Below are 16,950 nucleotides of genomic sequence, written 5' to 3'. Positions count from 1 at the left end.
AAGTCAAGCAAGAAAAAAGAACGGTTGATTTCGTGTTTTAAGTTTGTCAGAATGAAGCCTTGGCATTGAGTTGAGTTGAGTTAAATAGGGCTCTCCTTCTTTTAGCTGAAGAGATATATAGAACAGGTATAAGGGGCTGCTTATTGATTTCCCTACTGAGGTCTTTGTGCCGCCTTTTCTAATTTATTTATTTCTCACTAGCATTGTTCTTTTACAATCAAAAAGAAGGGTAGTGAACACGACACAAGAAGCATTCAAACAAAAATATTAAAGGTGCATCAAAGCGCCATCAAGTCTAATTTTATCTACCTAGATGAGAATGAGTGAAAAGAGATATAGAGACCAGTGAGCTTGCGTGCGTACGTGCGTGTGTACGTGTACGTGTGTGTGTGCGTGCGTGAGTGTATGTGATATTAGATTGTCACTTATATCCCTAACCCTCCTTTTCTCTCTTTCTCTTTCTTGCCTTCCCATACCTGGTTCCATGTCTCTTGTATTGCTTCTCTTTTGCTTGTATCTGAGATGTTATAGCGTCCTTGCTATGGCCAATGGTGTCTCTGTTCTTAATGCAGCCGACTATCCGTTTTCTGTAATGATCACTAAACCAGTGATGTGTGGAGGTGCTTTGATCTCACTTGATCCTCCTTGGATACTGACGGCTGCCCATTGTATCAGCAACTTTACGAGTGGACTTCCTGACCGAACTGTCAATGCCGTAGGTTATGGTAGTACAAATATCAGCCATCTCAAGTATGCTTCAATCTTAAAAGCAGTTCCACATCCTCGCTACAACACTCAGCTTGACCCCAATACGCTACCCTCTCAAGATGACCGCGACTCTCACACAATGCATTATGATATCGGACTCGTTCAGCTAACCAAGCCCATCTTGGCTGGCCCTGGCGTGGATCGGATTGCACTTTGGGGTTCGACAGAACCAGACCCAGACTGGGAATCATCACTCCTGACAATTGGCATGGGCTATATTGGACTGGACAAGATCCAGGCCAAGACTCTTCAAAAGGCCAGCTGCGATATCGTTGCGAGTTCTATTTCTAAGACATACTCTCCTTCTATACAAGAAAACGTTTATTTGACTACAAGCCCGGCTAGCTTATGTCACGGTGATTCTGGTAAGATTTTTGTTTTGTTTGAACAACAACAAAAAAAAAACAAAAGAGGGGGGAAGATATTTTATAATCAAAAGACCTAAACCCTTTCTTCATTATAGGAAGTCCATTGATAGGGACCAATGAAAAGGATCCTGGTCGATTTTTTCTTGTCGGTATCCTCAATCGAATCCTGAATGCTCATGATCCCAATCCAAGTAAAGCCACCTGCCCTGTGCCAAACGGTGACCCTGCAGTTGTCTACAATGCCTTTGCCAAGGGAGTTGTGCACCTCGAATGGATCATGAATGTAACCCAACTCTCGGTCGCCGATTTGACTCAGCACAAGCCGGTTGGAAGCTACAGCCTCACACTCTCATCTGGCTCTCACCACCTACTTTTTTCACCGGTCTTCAGTATCATCATTGTTTCTCTCTTACTCTGGGTTTTATAAGCAAAGATCAATCTTGTAGTATATACATATACATATATATATATACATATACATATATACATACATACACTTATATATATCTTCCTCCTATTTGTGTTTTATTGCTTTTTGTGTGTGTACTTCTTCTTCTTCTACTTCTTCTACTTCTTCGTTAATTTTACTGTTCTGTTCTTTATTGGTGTGTAAGTTTGACCTTTTTTTTATTTTACCTTCTTTTATTTGTGATTTCCACCCTATAGAATTTCCCTTTTTTCTTCTTCTTTTAACAAAAAAAAAGAAAAGTGAAAAGACAAATATTATTAAGCGTAACTATCATTTTATATACATATACATATATTCAATTTCAAATTATATTTCAAAAAATGTCCTTTTTATTGTCCTTGTTTTTGTTACTGTAAATTACATTGAATGAAATTAATGCTTTATTTCGCAAGTCTATTGGCCAATTTTAAAATCACTGCCTAGCCCACAGACCATCAGACTGTTGACGGTAATAATATTAATAGAATAATAGTAGAAAATAATGACAAGGTCTAATGGCAATAGAATCTAATTTTAGTATTACGATAATATATTTACTCTAATGTGTGTTAATGCGTATTTAAGCAATCACTTGTCAAAAGATTTACAGATATAGATTCCTAAATATAGATCAATAGATTTCATACAAGCATAAAATATAGATATTGGAACAAGTGAATTAGCCTATTATAGACCATTCCTAGTAGACATTGCTAAATACGTATTATTCACCAACCAACCATGTGTTTGTGTGTGTGTGTATACCATGTGGGACGCTTTGTCCTTATTAGAGTTTATGGTAGCTAGCACAAGAATTAAAAGAAAAATGGCCTATAAAGGACAATAGATAAGCCAAAATAATCAAAAAGCACAGACAAGATGAGTGGTTATTCGTCATCGCTCCCAGTCTATTTATACAAAATCACCAAAGAAAGACATTTGAGCGAGTGAGTCAGGATGACTATAGGTATTCCGCTCTTTGACTTGAGAGCATTTCGCCTTTATCGAATCCCAAAAAGAAAAAGGTTACAAGGGGGATAAAAGGAGGTTTCAGGACTTTATGATTTTATTTGATAGAATTGAGGTTTTATTTTTTTTCGCTTAAAAAAAAAGAAAGCAAATTCCTAAAATTGATATTGATCAATATATTTTGTAATTAAATTATCATTTGTTGACTCGCAAAATCAAATAGAGAGTAAACTAGACTAAAATGGTATCACTTAAAGGTAAGCTTACAGCTAAAACAACAACAACAACAAAACAGCAGCAGTATCAATAGAAAAATTATAGATACAATCTGCTGATAGACCCCTCCCCCAGGACCTCGCAGATGTGCGGCATGTCATGTACGCAAGCCGGTTATACATAATCAGTCATGGACACCCGACAGCTTGTTTAGGACTTTATTGCTTCCATTTGTTTAGACAGAAAGCTAATCGAGCGGAGGAGATGGCATTGTGCTTGACATGTGAGCTTCAGACTTATCTTGTTTCAATGACTATTTAAGCACAATCAGCACCAATAGATTAGGACCAATTTCTTTTACTCTTTTACTCTTTCCATAATGTTACTCTCAGTCGTCCACATAGACCGTACCTCAGACTCTCTAGTCAGCTCTTCACTTCTTCCAGCTACATCAAAGTCCATAACCGCACCTTACCCATTCTTTTCAAACATCGACTCTCCTTCTCTATTTAACTCAGTACTTAAGCTATTCGGATTCAAAACCACTAATAATTCACCACTGGGGTTTATGCCTCGTCAGATTCCATGCACAACCCTAGTACCAGTTGACGTAGCGTGCTCGCCAAGTATTCCTATCAGCTCTAGTCACTTACATTCACGTCTTGTACAAATCCCTTATTCACCGGATGATCTGGATACCAACACAGACCAAGGCTCAGAACACTGCCAATCATCACTTCGGACCCGGAGCCCAACCGATAGTTTTTACAGCCTTTCAAGTCTAAGTCTATCGGAAATACTCCAACACCACTACCAATCAAATAATTCTACTCCAGACCCGCATTCAGAGCCCATATCTTCTTCACCATCCCTTATACCTTTGGCAGTAGCATCTGGCCAATCTAATATTATCTCTTTAAAAACAACCGTTACGGCCTCGCCAAAATCAAGACAGCAAACTAGAGCCAGCTCAAAACACATACTAGACAATTCTGGAAATAATTCTATACACATACGCGACACTCGAACTAATAGTAGACATCTTTGTACCCTCGTAATTGAGATCAACATGATGAGGGCACAAAAAATCGTGGGTCCATTGCGGCCCAGACATTGCCTTCCAAAGCGCAAAGACACATTTGTAGCAAATCGCCCGAGCCGGTTACGAGAAGAATAAATCACACAAAAGCATATCTAAACGTCCGTCAAATGATTACCGACCATTGGGATGCAGCATTAAACATAATAATTCACACACACACACACATATACACACATATACACACAAACACACCATGCATCTGCTGTTATCCATTTTTCTTTCTTTCTTTTTTCTTTTTGTTCTTGTTGTTGTTGCTGTTGTATATACGGCCGGGCAGGTTCCCAAACATTTTCTTTTCTTTTTTGTTCTCTTCTTTGGTAGCTGTAATTTTGTAATACTCCCAGGATAGGGGCTTTGCTTTTTTTTTACTGAAAAATAAAATAGAAGGAAACAGACTGCATGTACAAGAACCCAGAACAGGAAAAAAATATTCTTCTTCTTCTTCTTTTTTGCTTCCTTTCTTAGAAGCCGGGAGGAGTGAGACCCTTTTGTGACTGTGCTTGGGGCTGGCCAGGTTGGTACATGCCAGAGTTCAACATCTGATCCGGAGTGTGAATGGCCTGAAGACGAGTAATGAACCTATCTTACCTGTTGAGTACCCTGCTGCTGCATGGCCTCCTTTTCGTAGGCTACAAGGGCCTGCTCCTTCTCGATTTCGAGTGCCAATGGCAAGACAAGGAGGAGCATAGAGGTGGTGAGAACCCAGGCACTCTTTCCAACAAAGGTGGCGCCAGTCTTTCCCCATGAGGTAACTGTGGAAACGCTCGAGGACATACGCTGACGGTGCTTGAGGGGAATGATTTCCTTCAAGGCGGCAATGCGATCCAACAAAGATTCATCCTCGTCGACGTCAAAGTCGTCTTCATCGTCAGAGTAATCAGAGTACTGATCGTTGTCACTGAGGGACTCATCGATATGATCGTTTGATACTTCTTCGAGCTTCACCATTGTATGTACAGAACAGGCGTTTTATTAAGAAATAAAATACAAAGAGTGGAGGGGGGGGGGGAGGGAGGACAATAAAAAGTTTCCATTTTTCAAAAACAAAAGAGATGACGTAGAGGCCTGTCACTCCGCTCCACCTCAACTATGGTGGGGGTGGGAGAGAGAGAAAAAAAAAAAGATAGAAAGAGCTCTTCATTGCAAGCTGCGTCTTGTCTTCTTCTTGGCCGGCTCACCTTCGCTTTCGAGGGTCCGGCCGTGATTAGAAAGTCGAGCGAGCGACCGAACTTTGTCGGACGGCAATAGCTGGCCCTGCAAGCCAAGGTTTTCTTGGCCAATCAGAGATTGGTGGACATGCTCAATAGACTTAAAATACTTGACTGTCTATACAATATAGTTAGCAGTGAATGTAATAGTTATATGGGGTGGAATAAAGGCATAATTGGAGAAAAAATTCAAGGTGAATACCTTGACGTGTAGTTCAAGCGTCGCATCTTCATCACAAACTACTAGGCCTTTGGGATGCATTTGAATCGCCGACACGGACCACATATGATTCACACCTTCCTCAATGCATTTAGCCAAGGCAATGCTACAAAGCAAATAAGTAAATAGACAATAGACAGTCAAAATATACCTTTTGTGTGCTCCTGTAATCATTATACAGACTTCACGAGCATCCATAAATGTTCTACAATTTATTCATTAAATTTCATTCATTTATTTATTAAAAAAGAAAAGTGTTAGTATTTATGAAATACGCATAATTATCTTTGTATTCTTACGCTACACCAACCGTCAAGGCTAATTTGGGCACTCGGTCTATATCTCCATCAAAAAATCGCGTATTGGCGATAATTGTTTCATATGCGAGAGTTTTTACACGGGTACGAGAGGTCAGCGACGATCCAGGCTCATTAAATGCAATGTGTCCGTCTGGTCCAATACCGCCCAGAAACAATTCAATTCCGCCGTGAGCTGCCATTGCTGCTTCATAACGATGACACTCAGCATCAAGATCTTCTGCATTTCCGTTCAACATATTGATATTCTCGGGTTTTATATCAATATGCTTAAATAAATGAGTTTGCATAAAAGAATAATAGGACTCTTTATGATTTCTGCTTGATACATATATATATAAATATCTATAAAGTAAGCATCGATTGCTACACAAAAAAAAGAGTAATAAACCCAACAAAAAGCATAAACAACTTGCCTGGGAATTCCAACACATTCATCCATATTAAAAGTAACTACATTGCGAAAACTAAGTTGGCCACTTTTACAAAACTCTGCTAGACGATGGTAACAGCCAATAGGTGATGAGCCTGTCGGAAGACCGAGTACAAAAGGACGTTTTTCTGTAGGCTGAAATTGATTGATGCGTTCCTTGATGTAATGAGCTGAAGATGTAATATTTTTATTTATTTATTTATTTATTTAATTAATTAATTAATTAATAGATATAACTAGTCCATAGGGTGTACTTTATAGATGTTAAGCTTACCTGTCCAGGCAGATACTTCATCATAGTCTTGTCTTATAACGAGTCGCATTTAATACAAATATGTTTATATGCAGAAAATATAGTAGAGCGGTATTAATTTACTCTTCTTTTTAACAAATATATAAAATAAATAAAAAATATAGGTATATAAATGGTATTTCAGGCAACGTCGGGTGCTTTTTTTGTGGGGGAGTACGAGGAAGGGGAGGGGGGGGGGGGACTGGGTCGGATATGTACGCTCAAGCACCCACTCCCACACACTTCTTCCAAGGGCTCACCAGGGGAGCGAGCGGAGACCGAACGCAGGAGCCAAATGAGACTAAGCCACCAAAAAGGCACGGCTCTCGCGTAATGTTTTTTTCTCGTGATTTGAATTCCCTTTCTTTCCTATTATTTTCATACAGACGCCAACAAAACGATGGCCGGCCTCGATTTGAAAAACATTCCCGATCGCGAGGAAGACATTGACTTTTCCGACATTTACGAGAAGCACACCATTAATGTCGACGATGATCTCGATACAATTGTCGTTGTTGATGGCGCCCCTGTTGTTGATGAAGCCAAGGAGGAAAAGTTGATGAGCGTTCTGAAGAAGCTTTTCACCAAGTCCGCTGGTGAAATCAAGGAAAGCGGCATGTGGATGCCCATGTCTCCTAATGACAAAGGCAAGATTGAGAGCAAGGGTTACCTCTTTATCGATTTCGAGACACCTGAGGCTGCCCACGCTGCAGTCAAAAACTTGGACGGCCACAAGATGAGCAAGACCCATCAGCTCTCTGTTAACAAGTTCACCGATGTCGAAAAATACACCAGCATGAATGACACCTTTGTCGAGCCTGAAGCAGAGGAATACATTCCTAAGGAACATATTCGTAGCTGGCTTACTGACGAGCAGGCCCGCGACCAGTTTGTTATGTACCGTGGTGACGATGTGAGCATCTTCTGGAACCAGAAGGCCGACACCCCAGACCATGTCTACACCCGCCAGGTAAATATACATATAATAGATACAATAGATACAAAAAAATGCTTAAAATAGAAAAGGAAAAGGAAAAAGAGGATCAAAATGGAAATAGAGAAAGGGAATATAAATATCAAGTGATGTTATATTCTTTCATTTCTTTTTTCTATCGTTTTCCTGTGGCAACTGCGTGGTTAATATCGCATTTGCTTTGGGTTATATATATATATTTACTGGGTTTTAGTTTTATTGACTAACAGACAAAACAATTGATTCAAATAATTACTTAGAACTGGACTGAGACTTACGTCCAATGGTCTCCTCTCGGTAGCTACCTCTCTACATTCCATCAGATGGGTATTGCCCTCTGGGGTGGTCCTTCATGGAGCAAGATTGTGCGTTTTGTCCACCCAGGTGTTAAGCTCATAGATTTCTCACCTAACGAACGTTACCTCGTCACCTGGTCCAACGATCCTATCAGCCCCTCCAAGATCCCCGAGGGATCCCCCAACCCATTCTCAGAGTACGATGAAGGCAACCAGGTTGTCATCTGGGATGTCAAGACCGGTGCCCTCCTCCGTTCTTTCCCCGTACCTCAGAGTGCAGATGCTCAAAAGACCGTCCGCTGGCCCATGTTCAAGTGGTCTGCCTCCGAAAAGTACTTTGCCCGTATTGTACCCGGTCAGCAGCTCTCTATCTACGAAGCCCCATCCATGGGTCTGGTAGATAAGAAGAGTATCAAGATTGACGGCATTGTTGATTTCGAATGGTCCCCTGCAAAGGCTGACCAGAGTGATTCCAAGATCATCCAGAAAGAAGATGTTCTCGCCTACTGGACACCCGAGATTGGCAACCAGCCCGCACGTGTTACCCTCATGGCTGTTCCTAGCAAGGAGATTATCCGTACAAAGAACTTGTTTAACGTCACTGACTGCAAGCTTCACTGGCAGTCAAAGGGTCACTTCCTTGCCGTCAAGGTTGACCGTCACACCAAAACTAAGAAGTCTACTTTCACCAATATTGAGATTTTCCGTGTGTGCGAAAAGGGTATTCCTGTTGAGACTTTGGAGATTAAGGAACAGGTATTGGCATTCGCCTGGGAGCCCAATGGTGAGCGTTTCGCTGCCATCACTACCTCCGATCCAGCTCCAGGTACTACTGCTGGTCAAGGTGCTGCCCCTGTTACTGCAAAGACCGCCATCACCTTCTATTACCTTGACACCAGCAAGGCCATTGCCGGATTCAAGCCCCTCAAGGTTATTGATAAGAAGACCGCCAACTTCATGTACTGGTCTCCCAAGGGTCGCCACATTGTGTTTGCCACTCTTCGTAGCTCCAGTGTTTTCGATCTTGAGTTCTGGGATCTTGACTTTGAACCCCTCTCCACCGAAGGTGGTAAGAAGGACGATATTGGTGCATCTGTTCAGTTGCTTTCTACCCAGGAACATTATGGCGTGACCGACATCGAATGGGACCCTACTGGTCGCTACGTCGTTACTGGCTCCAGCATGTGGCGCCACACCGCTGACCATGGTTTCTGTCTTTGGGACTTCAAGGGCCAGTTGTTGTTGAAGCAAAACATCGAGAAGTTCAAGCAGCTTCTCTGGCGCCCTCGCCCCAAGAGCCTGTTGTCTGCTGAACAAAAGAAGAAGATCAGAAAGAACCTCAGACAGTACAGCAAGGTGTTTGATGAACAGGATCTTGCAGCAGGTGATGCCAACACAGCTCAGTTTATTGCTGGTCGCAGAAAGGCTATTGAGGAATGGTACGGCTGGAGAAAGCAGTGCGAGAAGAAGTTGGCTGAGGAGCGCAAGGCACTTGGTAAAGAATTACGGTCTGTTGACGACGGCAAGTCTGAAACCATTGAAGAATGGGTTGAAGAGGTCATCGAAGAAACCGAAGAAATCGTATAAAAATTCCACAACGCAGTACATAATAAAGATCCTTTTGCTGTTGCCATATTCAAACAGCAGCAACTACTACTACCACAACAATTTAGAGAGTTAGGAGTGTAAATAGATGCGAAGTTATATACAAGTATAAGTATATATATATATATTTCAAAGATCATTATATGAATTCTTTTGGATCCAATAGATTTCACACACCAAATCCTCTTCTTCAACTTGAATTATCTGGTAATCTCGCTGCTTGAGTTTTTCAAAAAAGACACGCTCGTCTGGATTACGCTCCTTGTAAGCCAGCAAAATCTTGGTTTGTTTCTGTACCAGCCAGTCTAGGGTGTCTAGTAGGACATCGTGTGATCCTTGATTATATAGTACATCTGTCAATAGCACAATATCTACAGGCATCTCTAACCAGGAAGTTTTTTCTGGTATAGGACCCCATTCCAGTGATTTTACAACCATTTCTACATTGTTTTGCGGTGGCATCAAGGCTACATTTTGTTCCATTATTTCTATTGCCTCTGGTAAATCAGTGAGATAGACACAAGAAGGTGTTGAACATTGAGCGGCATATATTCCAACCAAAGCAGTTCCACTGCCTTAAAATGCGAGACATTGTTAACATATTTTAAATACTTTTTAACAATCTATTTTCTTTAAAGAAAAAACTTGCCTAGTTCAATCAGATTCTTGTTATTGAAATCCAGAATACCCTTTTGTGTCTGTTGAAAAATATAACTGCACATACCCAATCCACAATCCCTTTTTTTATATATACATACATACATACATACATACATACAAGTAAGGTTTTCGTTTCTTTATTAAAAGCAAAGTAACAAATGAACTTTGATACCAATATCCACATAATGCAACTTACCATACGTGACGCGCAATACTCTGAAATGCATCTTCACAAATTCTTACAGTACCTCCAGGTACAGTCAGGATACGCTCTGCTTGTTGACTACTGACAGGTTCAGGAAGACTTATTTGTACACGCTGAGATTTCTTAGTAGGGTTCATCAGTTTTATAGGACAAGTCCAAGCTGGTAGTATCCACAAGCAGTCATTATTTTCGAACAAACCACAGTAGGTCCACACTGGGTGGCGTCTAGTTTTTCCACCAAGCTTAAAAACGATCTGGAGTGAAGAGTTGGCAGAGGTTGATTCGATCATCAAACGAGTGCAGACCACACCACCTCGCATAGGATTGTAGTCAAGTTTAATCTCTTTCGTCCATGGCTGAAGTACTTCTTTTTTGGTCTTGGTCTTGTCAGAAAATACACGCAATCGTACAGAAGGATCTTGGCAACTAGCAATGTTGCATGTTACAGGAATCGATTGCCAGTAGCTTTCATCTCCAAGATCGGTTTCTATTGTCCACACTACTGAAAAAGGCTGATTGCATTCCACGACATCAGGCGGTGGCTTGAAGAATCGAATGTAATACAAAGGAATGACCATTAAGAAAAATAAGGGGTTTTAAGATCTATAAATGCACTATGGTGTATTTAGAGATGAATTTTAAACATCTCGGATTTGTTTCAATAATTTATTGGTGTTTTTACCTACAGTAGAATTATATTTAATTAACGACAAATAGAAAAAGAGAAAAAAGAAAAGAAAAAAACACCAGTCGTAGACTTAAAGTCTAGGTCTGTAAATGTCTTCAAATATTTTGGTATCACTGTTTTATATTTGCTGTACTGAGTGCTATGAAGGAAAAACTGGGAAGGTTGTGTGCCTAACTTGTTTACATTCTTACTAGTAAAATCTTGTCAAAATTTGTTAACTAAGTTTTCATAAAAGTCATATTTTCAATAGAAAAAAAAACGACGCCTAAAGATATCGGCAGCAATTTCCAAATTGTAATATATTATACTGTAACTAATAGGTAGAAGTATTGTATACTAATTTGTGTGGCTATGTTGGCGTCTGACGCCTTATGGCATTATAAGGCTACCCGAACGATCTAAAGAATTTTATAATTAATCAAGTAAAAGAGGCATAAAGAAATATACATTAGAAATTGTAAAGTGAGAGTTAGACAAGAGTTTTTCAGAGTGGTAGAAAACTTAAAGATCTTGAAATTTGTTTTGCTGCTATAAGAACAGACTGTTATTTTTTTATATATAACTCAACATCGTCTTTAATAGCCATTAAGGTATTGGTTTAGGCTTTAACATGAGTATGTTGATTAGTATTAGCACTTTGAGTGTTGTTAATAAGTTGGAAAGATTTTTGTGCTGTATAATTCCTTAATTCTTTTCACTTTCATCTTTATCTTCAAAAGATCGAAACCATAGTGTGAATAGCCAATATTTCTTATTTTGGCTTTTCGACCGCAAGACCCAGACTCTATAAAAAATAAATTAGAGTCATCAAATATTCAACTATACTTTAAAAGCTTTCAGAGTTTTACTTTTACTGTTTCCATGCAGTTTATTAATTATTTTACCTATCTTGTTTTCTTTAATTGTTTTGGTATGTAGAAAAAATTCATGGTGTCAACCGTTTCCAAGAAGTATAGGTTCTCTGGCTGTTTTGGAGCAGATAGGTGTAAATCAAGTCTTACTATTTGAACTAGTTAGATTATTTCTGCTGATCTGGGGAATCCATAAAGAAGAAGATCATTCAAACGATGGTTTAAAATTTGGACTTGCTTTAAGTTGTCGTTGTAGAGCTTATTCTATATGTACTGGTTTTGCAAACTAACCGACGCTGATGTCTTTTTTCTTATTAGTCTTCAAGTCATGTAGAGTCCAAATAGCCATTTTTCATGTTTTTTTTGGGGGTGCTTGTGGCCTTGTGGCTCATTACTTATCTTTCTCTTTCTCTCTCTCTCTTCTTGGTCTTTTGTGATCACTCAGGACTTCTTTTTATCTTTTATCTGTTATGTATTCTTTTCTTTTTTAAAAGAATACATGGTCTATATGCTGTCAGAGAAGATCTCTTAATAAAAATAAGATCATTAACCTGGACCTTGCTTGGTGTAGCCAAATAAAAATAATCAAAAAAAGAAGATTTTATAAAGTGATTCTTTCCTTGCTTTAGTATATATGGCGAAAAAGCATAAAAGGTTGACGCAATTCGAGCAAGGGAACACACCGATTGCCATTTTTTCATTAAATCTGGTGTATTGCGCCATAGAACGTATATATTTGAAACCAAAATATTCTTTAGGATTAACTATTTATTCGAGAAATATAAATATACAGACAACCTCAATTCGATTCATTTACCATCATCTTAATACTACTAATAAAAAACAACCTATATACATATAAATATATACATTAATTTAAAACATAATGACAAACGCTACAGTCAAAGAAACTACAGCTATTCTCGACTTGAAGAAGCTGGCTCTTCAGGAAAAGTCTTACTTGTCTTACCCCCCGACTGTTGTACGTTTTCTTCATAATCTAACAATACAATAAAATTAGCAATAAGAAATGATTGTATATATTTATTGATCGTTTGATTTGCATTCAATAGTATTCTGAACTTGAACCCTTTGAGCACAACGATCCTGGCCATCGTGCTGATCCAACCAAGGCATCAATATATAACAATGCTGAAAAGATATTTGATCTTACTCCAAATATTGGTACCGAAATCCATGGATTACAGCTCTCCCAGTTGACAAACCAGCAAAAGGATGACCTTGCTCTTCTTGTTGCAGAACGCGGTGTTGTGTTTTTCAGAGACCAGGATCTCAACTATCAACAAGGAAAAGAGCTTGGAAGATATTATGGTGGGTTTTATAAAAAAAATACTCTTGGTGTTTAATTAATCAAATGTATATATACATCTTTGTTATTGTTATTATAGGTCCTCTGTAAGTAATTTGTTTGAATTGCTATCCATTTTCTTTGTTAATTCATTTGTTTCTTTGTTTTTTCCCTCCAGCCACATTCACTTGACAGAAGGACATGTTCCTAATGAGCCAGAAGTCTTTCCCATTTTCTATGATAAGAGGTAACAGGGTGTTCATAATGAGAAAATATTTGACAATTTATTTTGTCCTTTATTCTAACACACACATATATAATATATTTTTAGTGATGAAGCAAACAAGATCTCATCATACTTCCGTACTGCCTCTGATGGTAATGTGAAAAAAGAATGATTGTATTTATGTATCTTCTCATAGTCACTTATTTCCACATACCAAATAATAAAAAACAATAATTCTAGGCTGGCATAGTGATGTAAGCTATGAGCTCCAGCCTCCTGGATTCACATTTTTGAAGCTCGACACTTTGCCAACTATCGGTGGAGACACTTTATGGTCATCCAGCTATGCTGCCTACGACAGACTGTCTCCTGCTCTGCAAAAATTTCTCGAGGGTCTTGAGGTTGTGCATTCTGCTAAAGATCAAGGATTAGGTGCAAAGGCTCGTGGAATTACTCTACGCAGACAAAATGTGGAGCACACCCATCCACTCATTCGCACCCACCCAGTTACGGGTTGGAAGGGTCTCTTTGTACAGCCCATATTTGTCCACCACATTGTCGGATTGAGCAAGCGTGAGTCTGACACTATCCTCAACTTCTTGTATGAACACATATATGGCGGACATGATTTTCAGGTGCGATTCAAATGGACTGAAGACACAATCGCAGTCTGGGACAACCGAGTTACTACTCACTGCGCAATATTTGACTATTTGAATATCGACAGACGTCATGGCTGGAGAATTACAGCACAGGTAACTTCCTCACATTATATTTTTATTTAGTTAAGATATACTTATACTATTGCTATTGTTATTTAAACGAATCTTGTAGGCCGAAAGACCTTACTATGACCCCAAGAGCAAGTCCAGAAGTGAGGAGCTTAGAAAGAAGCAGAGCTCAGGCCAATAAGTTAATCTTATCTAGATTTAATGGCATTTGTAAAAGTTCAATATATATATATATATATATATATATATACGTGTATAAGTACATATTCCCTATAAAGTTTTGCCCACACGTATACGTATACATATATGGTGCAATTAGCTTTATGGTATCTATGTTTCTGGATTTATTTATCTTTTGACTTTCTTCTGGAAAACATCCATCAGAAATAAAAATGTGCTTGATGTCCAGCAGGCTTTGAAAACGGCAGCGTTAATCATACATATTCTTCTGCAAGTTATGAATATTGGGAGTAAATTGACTTTTTCGTTTTTTAATTATGGTTTTTACTTTACACACCCTTAAGAACTACCTCTTATATAAGGTTACCTAGAGGTAAAGAGTGATTTTCGGATCGATTTACTAGATAGAAAGTGTACGTTTTTAAGCTTGGTTTTCGAAAAATAGCATATTCTATTCTTTATTTTTCTTGAAAGTTGTTCGTTTGATTGGCCGAGTTTATGTAACTTGCAGAAAAGTATTTAAGATTAACGTTTTTTTTTTATAATTTAATTCGTGAACATCGTGTCCTAAAGAGAGGACATAAGAGACATCGGGCCCAAATAATTGCTGGTAGCATTGACTTCAAAGCATATCAATCAAAAACAATATTCCTTCTTGAGGGTTTAATTATATGGTGTTGCAGTGTCAGGATTCAACCTTAATATATTCAAAGAAAGTTTTAATGGAAATCAAGAATTGCGTCATCGGACTTGGTGTGCAGCCTTCATTTCATCTTTTTCTTTATTTCTTTTTTGTTCGAAATTCATTTTTAACTTTCTCCTGCTCTTTAGACCTTTTCTATTTAATAAAAATTATACACCCAGCTATATACATACATACACACACATATATATATACCTATGGCTTATCAAGTATGTATTTATCTGCTTCTCACGTTTTGTCTCTCGGTGTTGTCTCTTATTTATTCAACATGTTTAGTTGTCCCTCTGTACTTAGATAACAGTACTCTATTTCGCAGCAGCACGCGATATAACCCAGCGTCCATCCGAAACACTCACTGTTGACTCAGACTGGACACTAGCTCGATTAACAGAAAAGCTTGTGGATATGTACGGAAGTCCACTGGAAAAGATTCTTGGGACATCAATGTATGCGGTGAACATGGATTACGTAAGCAGCTCGGATGTATCGACAACAAATCTCAAACCGCACGATGAAATCGCTATTATTCCACCTGTAAGCGGTGGATAAAGAAATAAGGCAAAAGGTTTTGATGATGTTACTCATATTTGTATAAAAAAATGAGAATTTACTTATTATTATTATTAAGGAAGAGTTGGATTTGTGTGTTACAAGTGTTGCGTGCATTTAATGTATGAAAGGAATTTGTTTGCGATTTCTCTCTCTCTCTATAGACTTGTGATTTGGAAACTATAATTTTTTGCTTTCTTTCTAAAGACGATCAGGAAGATCAAGAATGTGCCCCATCTTTTTGACCTTTACTGCTAAATATCTATCTAATTCTTTCTTCGGTGAACTTGGGATGGCAGGTGAAGAGGATGGAGTGCGTTGCAACTGATTGAGGGCAGCAACAAGTCGGGGATGGTCTGCCATTTCAGAGTTGTTGGTGTCGATGTTGTTGGATTGTGTATTGTATCCGGGTGTAGAAGACCAGGATTGAGGTACCATACCCCGACGTTCTACAACATTCACTGATCCAAATGATTCCAATTGTTGGATCTTATCCGGATTATTCGTCAAAAGCCGGACTTTTTTGAGTTGGAGGTCTTCTAGGATTGCATTTGCAATACCGTATGTGCGTCCATCTGCAGGATGATTCAAAAGAACATTCGCAGCTACAGTATCGTGACCCAGATCTTGCAAGTTATAAGCTCTAAAAATTCAAAAGCTCAGGTTAAATATATGCTATTATATGGATATGTACACATACACACAGACACAATTCAAATAGATATATATATAAAAGCATAAAATACTCACTTTAACTTTTCCAATAAACCAATACCACGACCTTCCTGTCTCAAATACACGATTACTCCACGTCCTGCAACCTGCATCAGTCGCATAGCCTCATCCAATTGTTCTCCACAATCACACCTAGCAGAATGAACAGTCTCGCCTGTAAAACACTCTGAATGAATTCGAACAAGGGGGGGTTCTGTCGATGCTGACCAGATTTTCTTGGCTTCTGCTTGCTGTTTTTCCAAGTATGCAACTTGCTGCTCAGTCAGATTGATATTGCGACACTCGTCTGTAACGACTTCCTCAAGGCGCCCATAGAATGCACCGCGTACGATTCGGTTCATTATTGTTTCGTTCTCCCACGCCTGGTCTAAGGATTTCGAGCGAATGTCATCACCGTACACAATAGCCAGATGTTCCTTAGTATCGAGATTATTTTTGTAAAGGTACAAGAACATCTCCCCGCCTTCATTTGTTGGGATTCTGGCTCGAACCTGGCACTGAATCCGAACTTTTGCTTGGGTTGAAGGAAGTGATGGTGTAATTGCACTCGGAGAATGTACTTGGTTTTTGAGGAATTTAACATAGTCGCTAAAGGTATTAGGATGTTCAGAGGTCTTTGGAACATTTGCACCATCGTGCACTACGTTCATGCCAAAAAGAGTAAATACAGTGGCCATTGTTATGAAGAAGATGGATAGATGTATACGTTTAAATGTATACGTATATATGTATGTATATGTATGTGCGTATAGCTGAAATATAAAGGTTTCCAAAACCGTCTTTTTTTTCTTCATCTTCATCTTGAAGGGTATGTTCGAGTGTGACTGCATAAAATATGCCATTAAACAATGAAACACATTTGTAAAACGCATAATTCGAAAATGTAAAGGCGCATTTT

At 38.9% G+C, this 16,950-nt stretch overlaps 9 protein-coding genes across 9 annotated transcripts; 5 read left to right on the top strand and 4 right to left on the bottom strand.

The window, feature by feature from the left end:
• Window positions 1–541: 541 nt before the first annotated feature.
• Window positions 542–1,563, top strand: PHYBLDRAFT_148944 (hypothetical protein; the record flags this gene model as incomplete). The annotated part of the gene is made up of 2 exons (XM_018432184.1): window positions 542–1,133; window positions 1,232–1,563. 2 exons carry the CDS (start codon window positions 542–544, stop codon window positions 1,561–1,563), a joined length of 924 nt encoding a protein of 307 aa, XP_018287794.1.
• A 1,231-nt stretch (window positions 1,564–2,794) lies between these two features.
• Window positions 2,795–3,946, top strand: PHYBLDRAFT_73381 (hypothetical protein; the record flags this gene model as incomplete). The annotated part of the gene is made up of 2 exons (XM_018442843.1): window positions 2,795–2,810; window positions 3,162–3,946. 2 exons carry the CDS (start codon window positions 2,795–2,797, stop codon window positions 3,944–3,946), a joined length of 801 nt encoding a protein of 266 aa, XP_018287793.1.
• A 178-nt stretch (window positions 3,947–4,124) lies between these two features.
• PHYBLDRAFT_159673 (hypothetical protein) lies at window positions 4,125–4,846 on the bottom strand. Its single transcript, XM_018434034.1, has 2 exons — window positions 4,460–4,846; window positions 4,125–4,410 (listed from the first exon to the last, which is right to left on the bottom strand). Exons 1-2 carry the CDS (start codon window positions 4,817–4,819, stop codon window positions 4,333–4,335), a joined length of 438 nt encoding a protein of 145 aa, XP_018287792.1. The 5' UTR covers window positions 4,820–4,846; the 3' UTR covers window positions 4,125–4,332.
• Window positions 4,847–5,008: 162 nt separating this feature from the next.
• Window positions 5,009–6,372, bottom strand: PHYBLDRAFT_148941 (hypothetical protein; the record flags this gene model as incomplete). The annotated part of the gene is made up of 6 exons (XM_018432183.1): window positions 5,009–5,197; window positions 5,282–5,405; window positions 5,451–5,504; window positions 5,599–5,885; window positions 6,047–6,219; window positions 6,324–6,372. 6 exons carry the CDS (start codon window positions 6,370–6,372, stop codon window positions 5,009–5,011), a joined length of 876 nt encoding a protein of 291 aa, XP_018287791.1.
• A 352-nt stretch (window positions 6,373–6,724) lies between these two features.
• PHYBLDRAFT_34765 (hypothetical protein) lies at window positions 6,725–9,273 on the top strand. The gene is made up of 2 exons (XM_018440038.1): window positions 6,725–7,311; window positions 7,575–9,273. Exons 1-2 carry the CDS (start codon window positions 6,742–6,744, stop codon window positions 9,195–9,197), a joined length of 2,193 nt encoding a protein of 730 aa, XP_018287790.1. The 5' UTR covers window positions 6,725–6,741; the 3' UTR covers window positions 9,198–9,273.
• A 28-nt stretch (window positions 9,274–9,301) lies between these two features.
• On the bottom strand, window positions 9,302–10,658 carry PHYBLDRAFT_188124 (hypothetical protein; the record flags this gene model as incomplete). Its single annotated transcript, XM_018439457.1, has 3 exons — window positions 9,302–9,790; window positions 9,865–9,953; window positions 10,072–10,658. The coding sequence occupies 3 exons, from the start codon at window positions 10,656–10,658 to the stop codon at window positions 9,345–9,347; spliced, it is 1,122 nt and encodes a 373-aa protein (XP_018287789.1). The 3' UTR covers window positions 9,302–9,344.
• Window positions 10,659–12,505: 1,847 nt separating this feature from the next.
• PHYBLDRAFT_171776 (hypothetical protein) lies at window positions 12,506–14,066 on the top strand (the record flags this gene model as incomplete). The annotated part of the gene is made up of 7 exons (XM_018436663.1): window positions 12,506–12,601; window positions 12,693–12,951; window positions 13,029–13,035; window positions 13,107–13,175; window positions 13,260–13,306; window positions 13,395–13,909; window positions 13,989–14,066. The coding sequence occupies 7 exons, from the start codon at window positions 12,506–12,508 to the stop codon at window positions 14,064–14,066; spliced, it is 1,071 nt and encodes a 356-aa protein (XP_018287788.1).
• Window positions 14,067–14,905: 839 nt separating this feature from the next.
• On the top strand, window positions 14,906–15,393 carry PHYBLDRAFT_182606 (hypothetical protein). Its single transcript, XM_018438648.1, has 2 exons — window positions 14,906–14,977; window positions 15,063–15,393. Exons 1-2 carry the CDS (start codon window positions 14,966–14,968, stop codon window positions 15,315–15,317), a joined length of 267 nt encoding a protein of 88 aa, XP_018287787.1. The 5' UTR covers window positions 14,906–14,965; the 3' UTR covers window positions 15,318–15,393.
• A 125-nt stretch (window positions 15,394–15,518) lies between these two features.
• Window positions 15,519–16,702, bottom strand: PHYBLDRAFT_116033 (hypothetical protein; the record flags this gene model as incomplete). The annotated part of the gene is made up of 4 exons (XM_018428495.1): window positions 15,519–15,603; window positions 15,739–15,960; window positions 16,068–16,302; window positions 16,333–16,702. 4 exons carry the CDS (start codon window positions 16,700–16,702, stop codon window positions 15,519–15,521), a joined length of 912 nt encoding a protein of 303 aa, XP_018287786.1.
• Between the last annotated feature and the right edge of the window lie 248 nt (window positions 16,703–16,950).

Source organism: Phycomyces blakesleeanus (genome assembly GCF_001638985.1).
Source record: "Phycomyces blakesleeanus NRRL 1555(-) unplaced genomic scaffold PHYBLscaffold_20, whole genome shotgun sequence".
In the NCBI taxonomy this organism is placed as follows: domain Eukaryota; kingdom Fungi; phylum Mucoromycota; class Mucoromycetes; order Mucorales; family Phycomycetaceae; genus Phycomyces; species Phycomyces blakesleeanus.
Note: the sequence above shows the minus strand (reverse complement) of the source record. Positions and strands in the feature narration are given on the sequence as shown.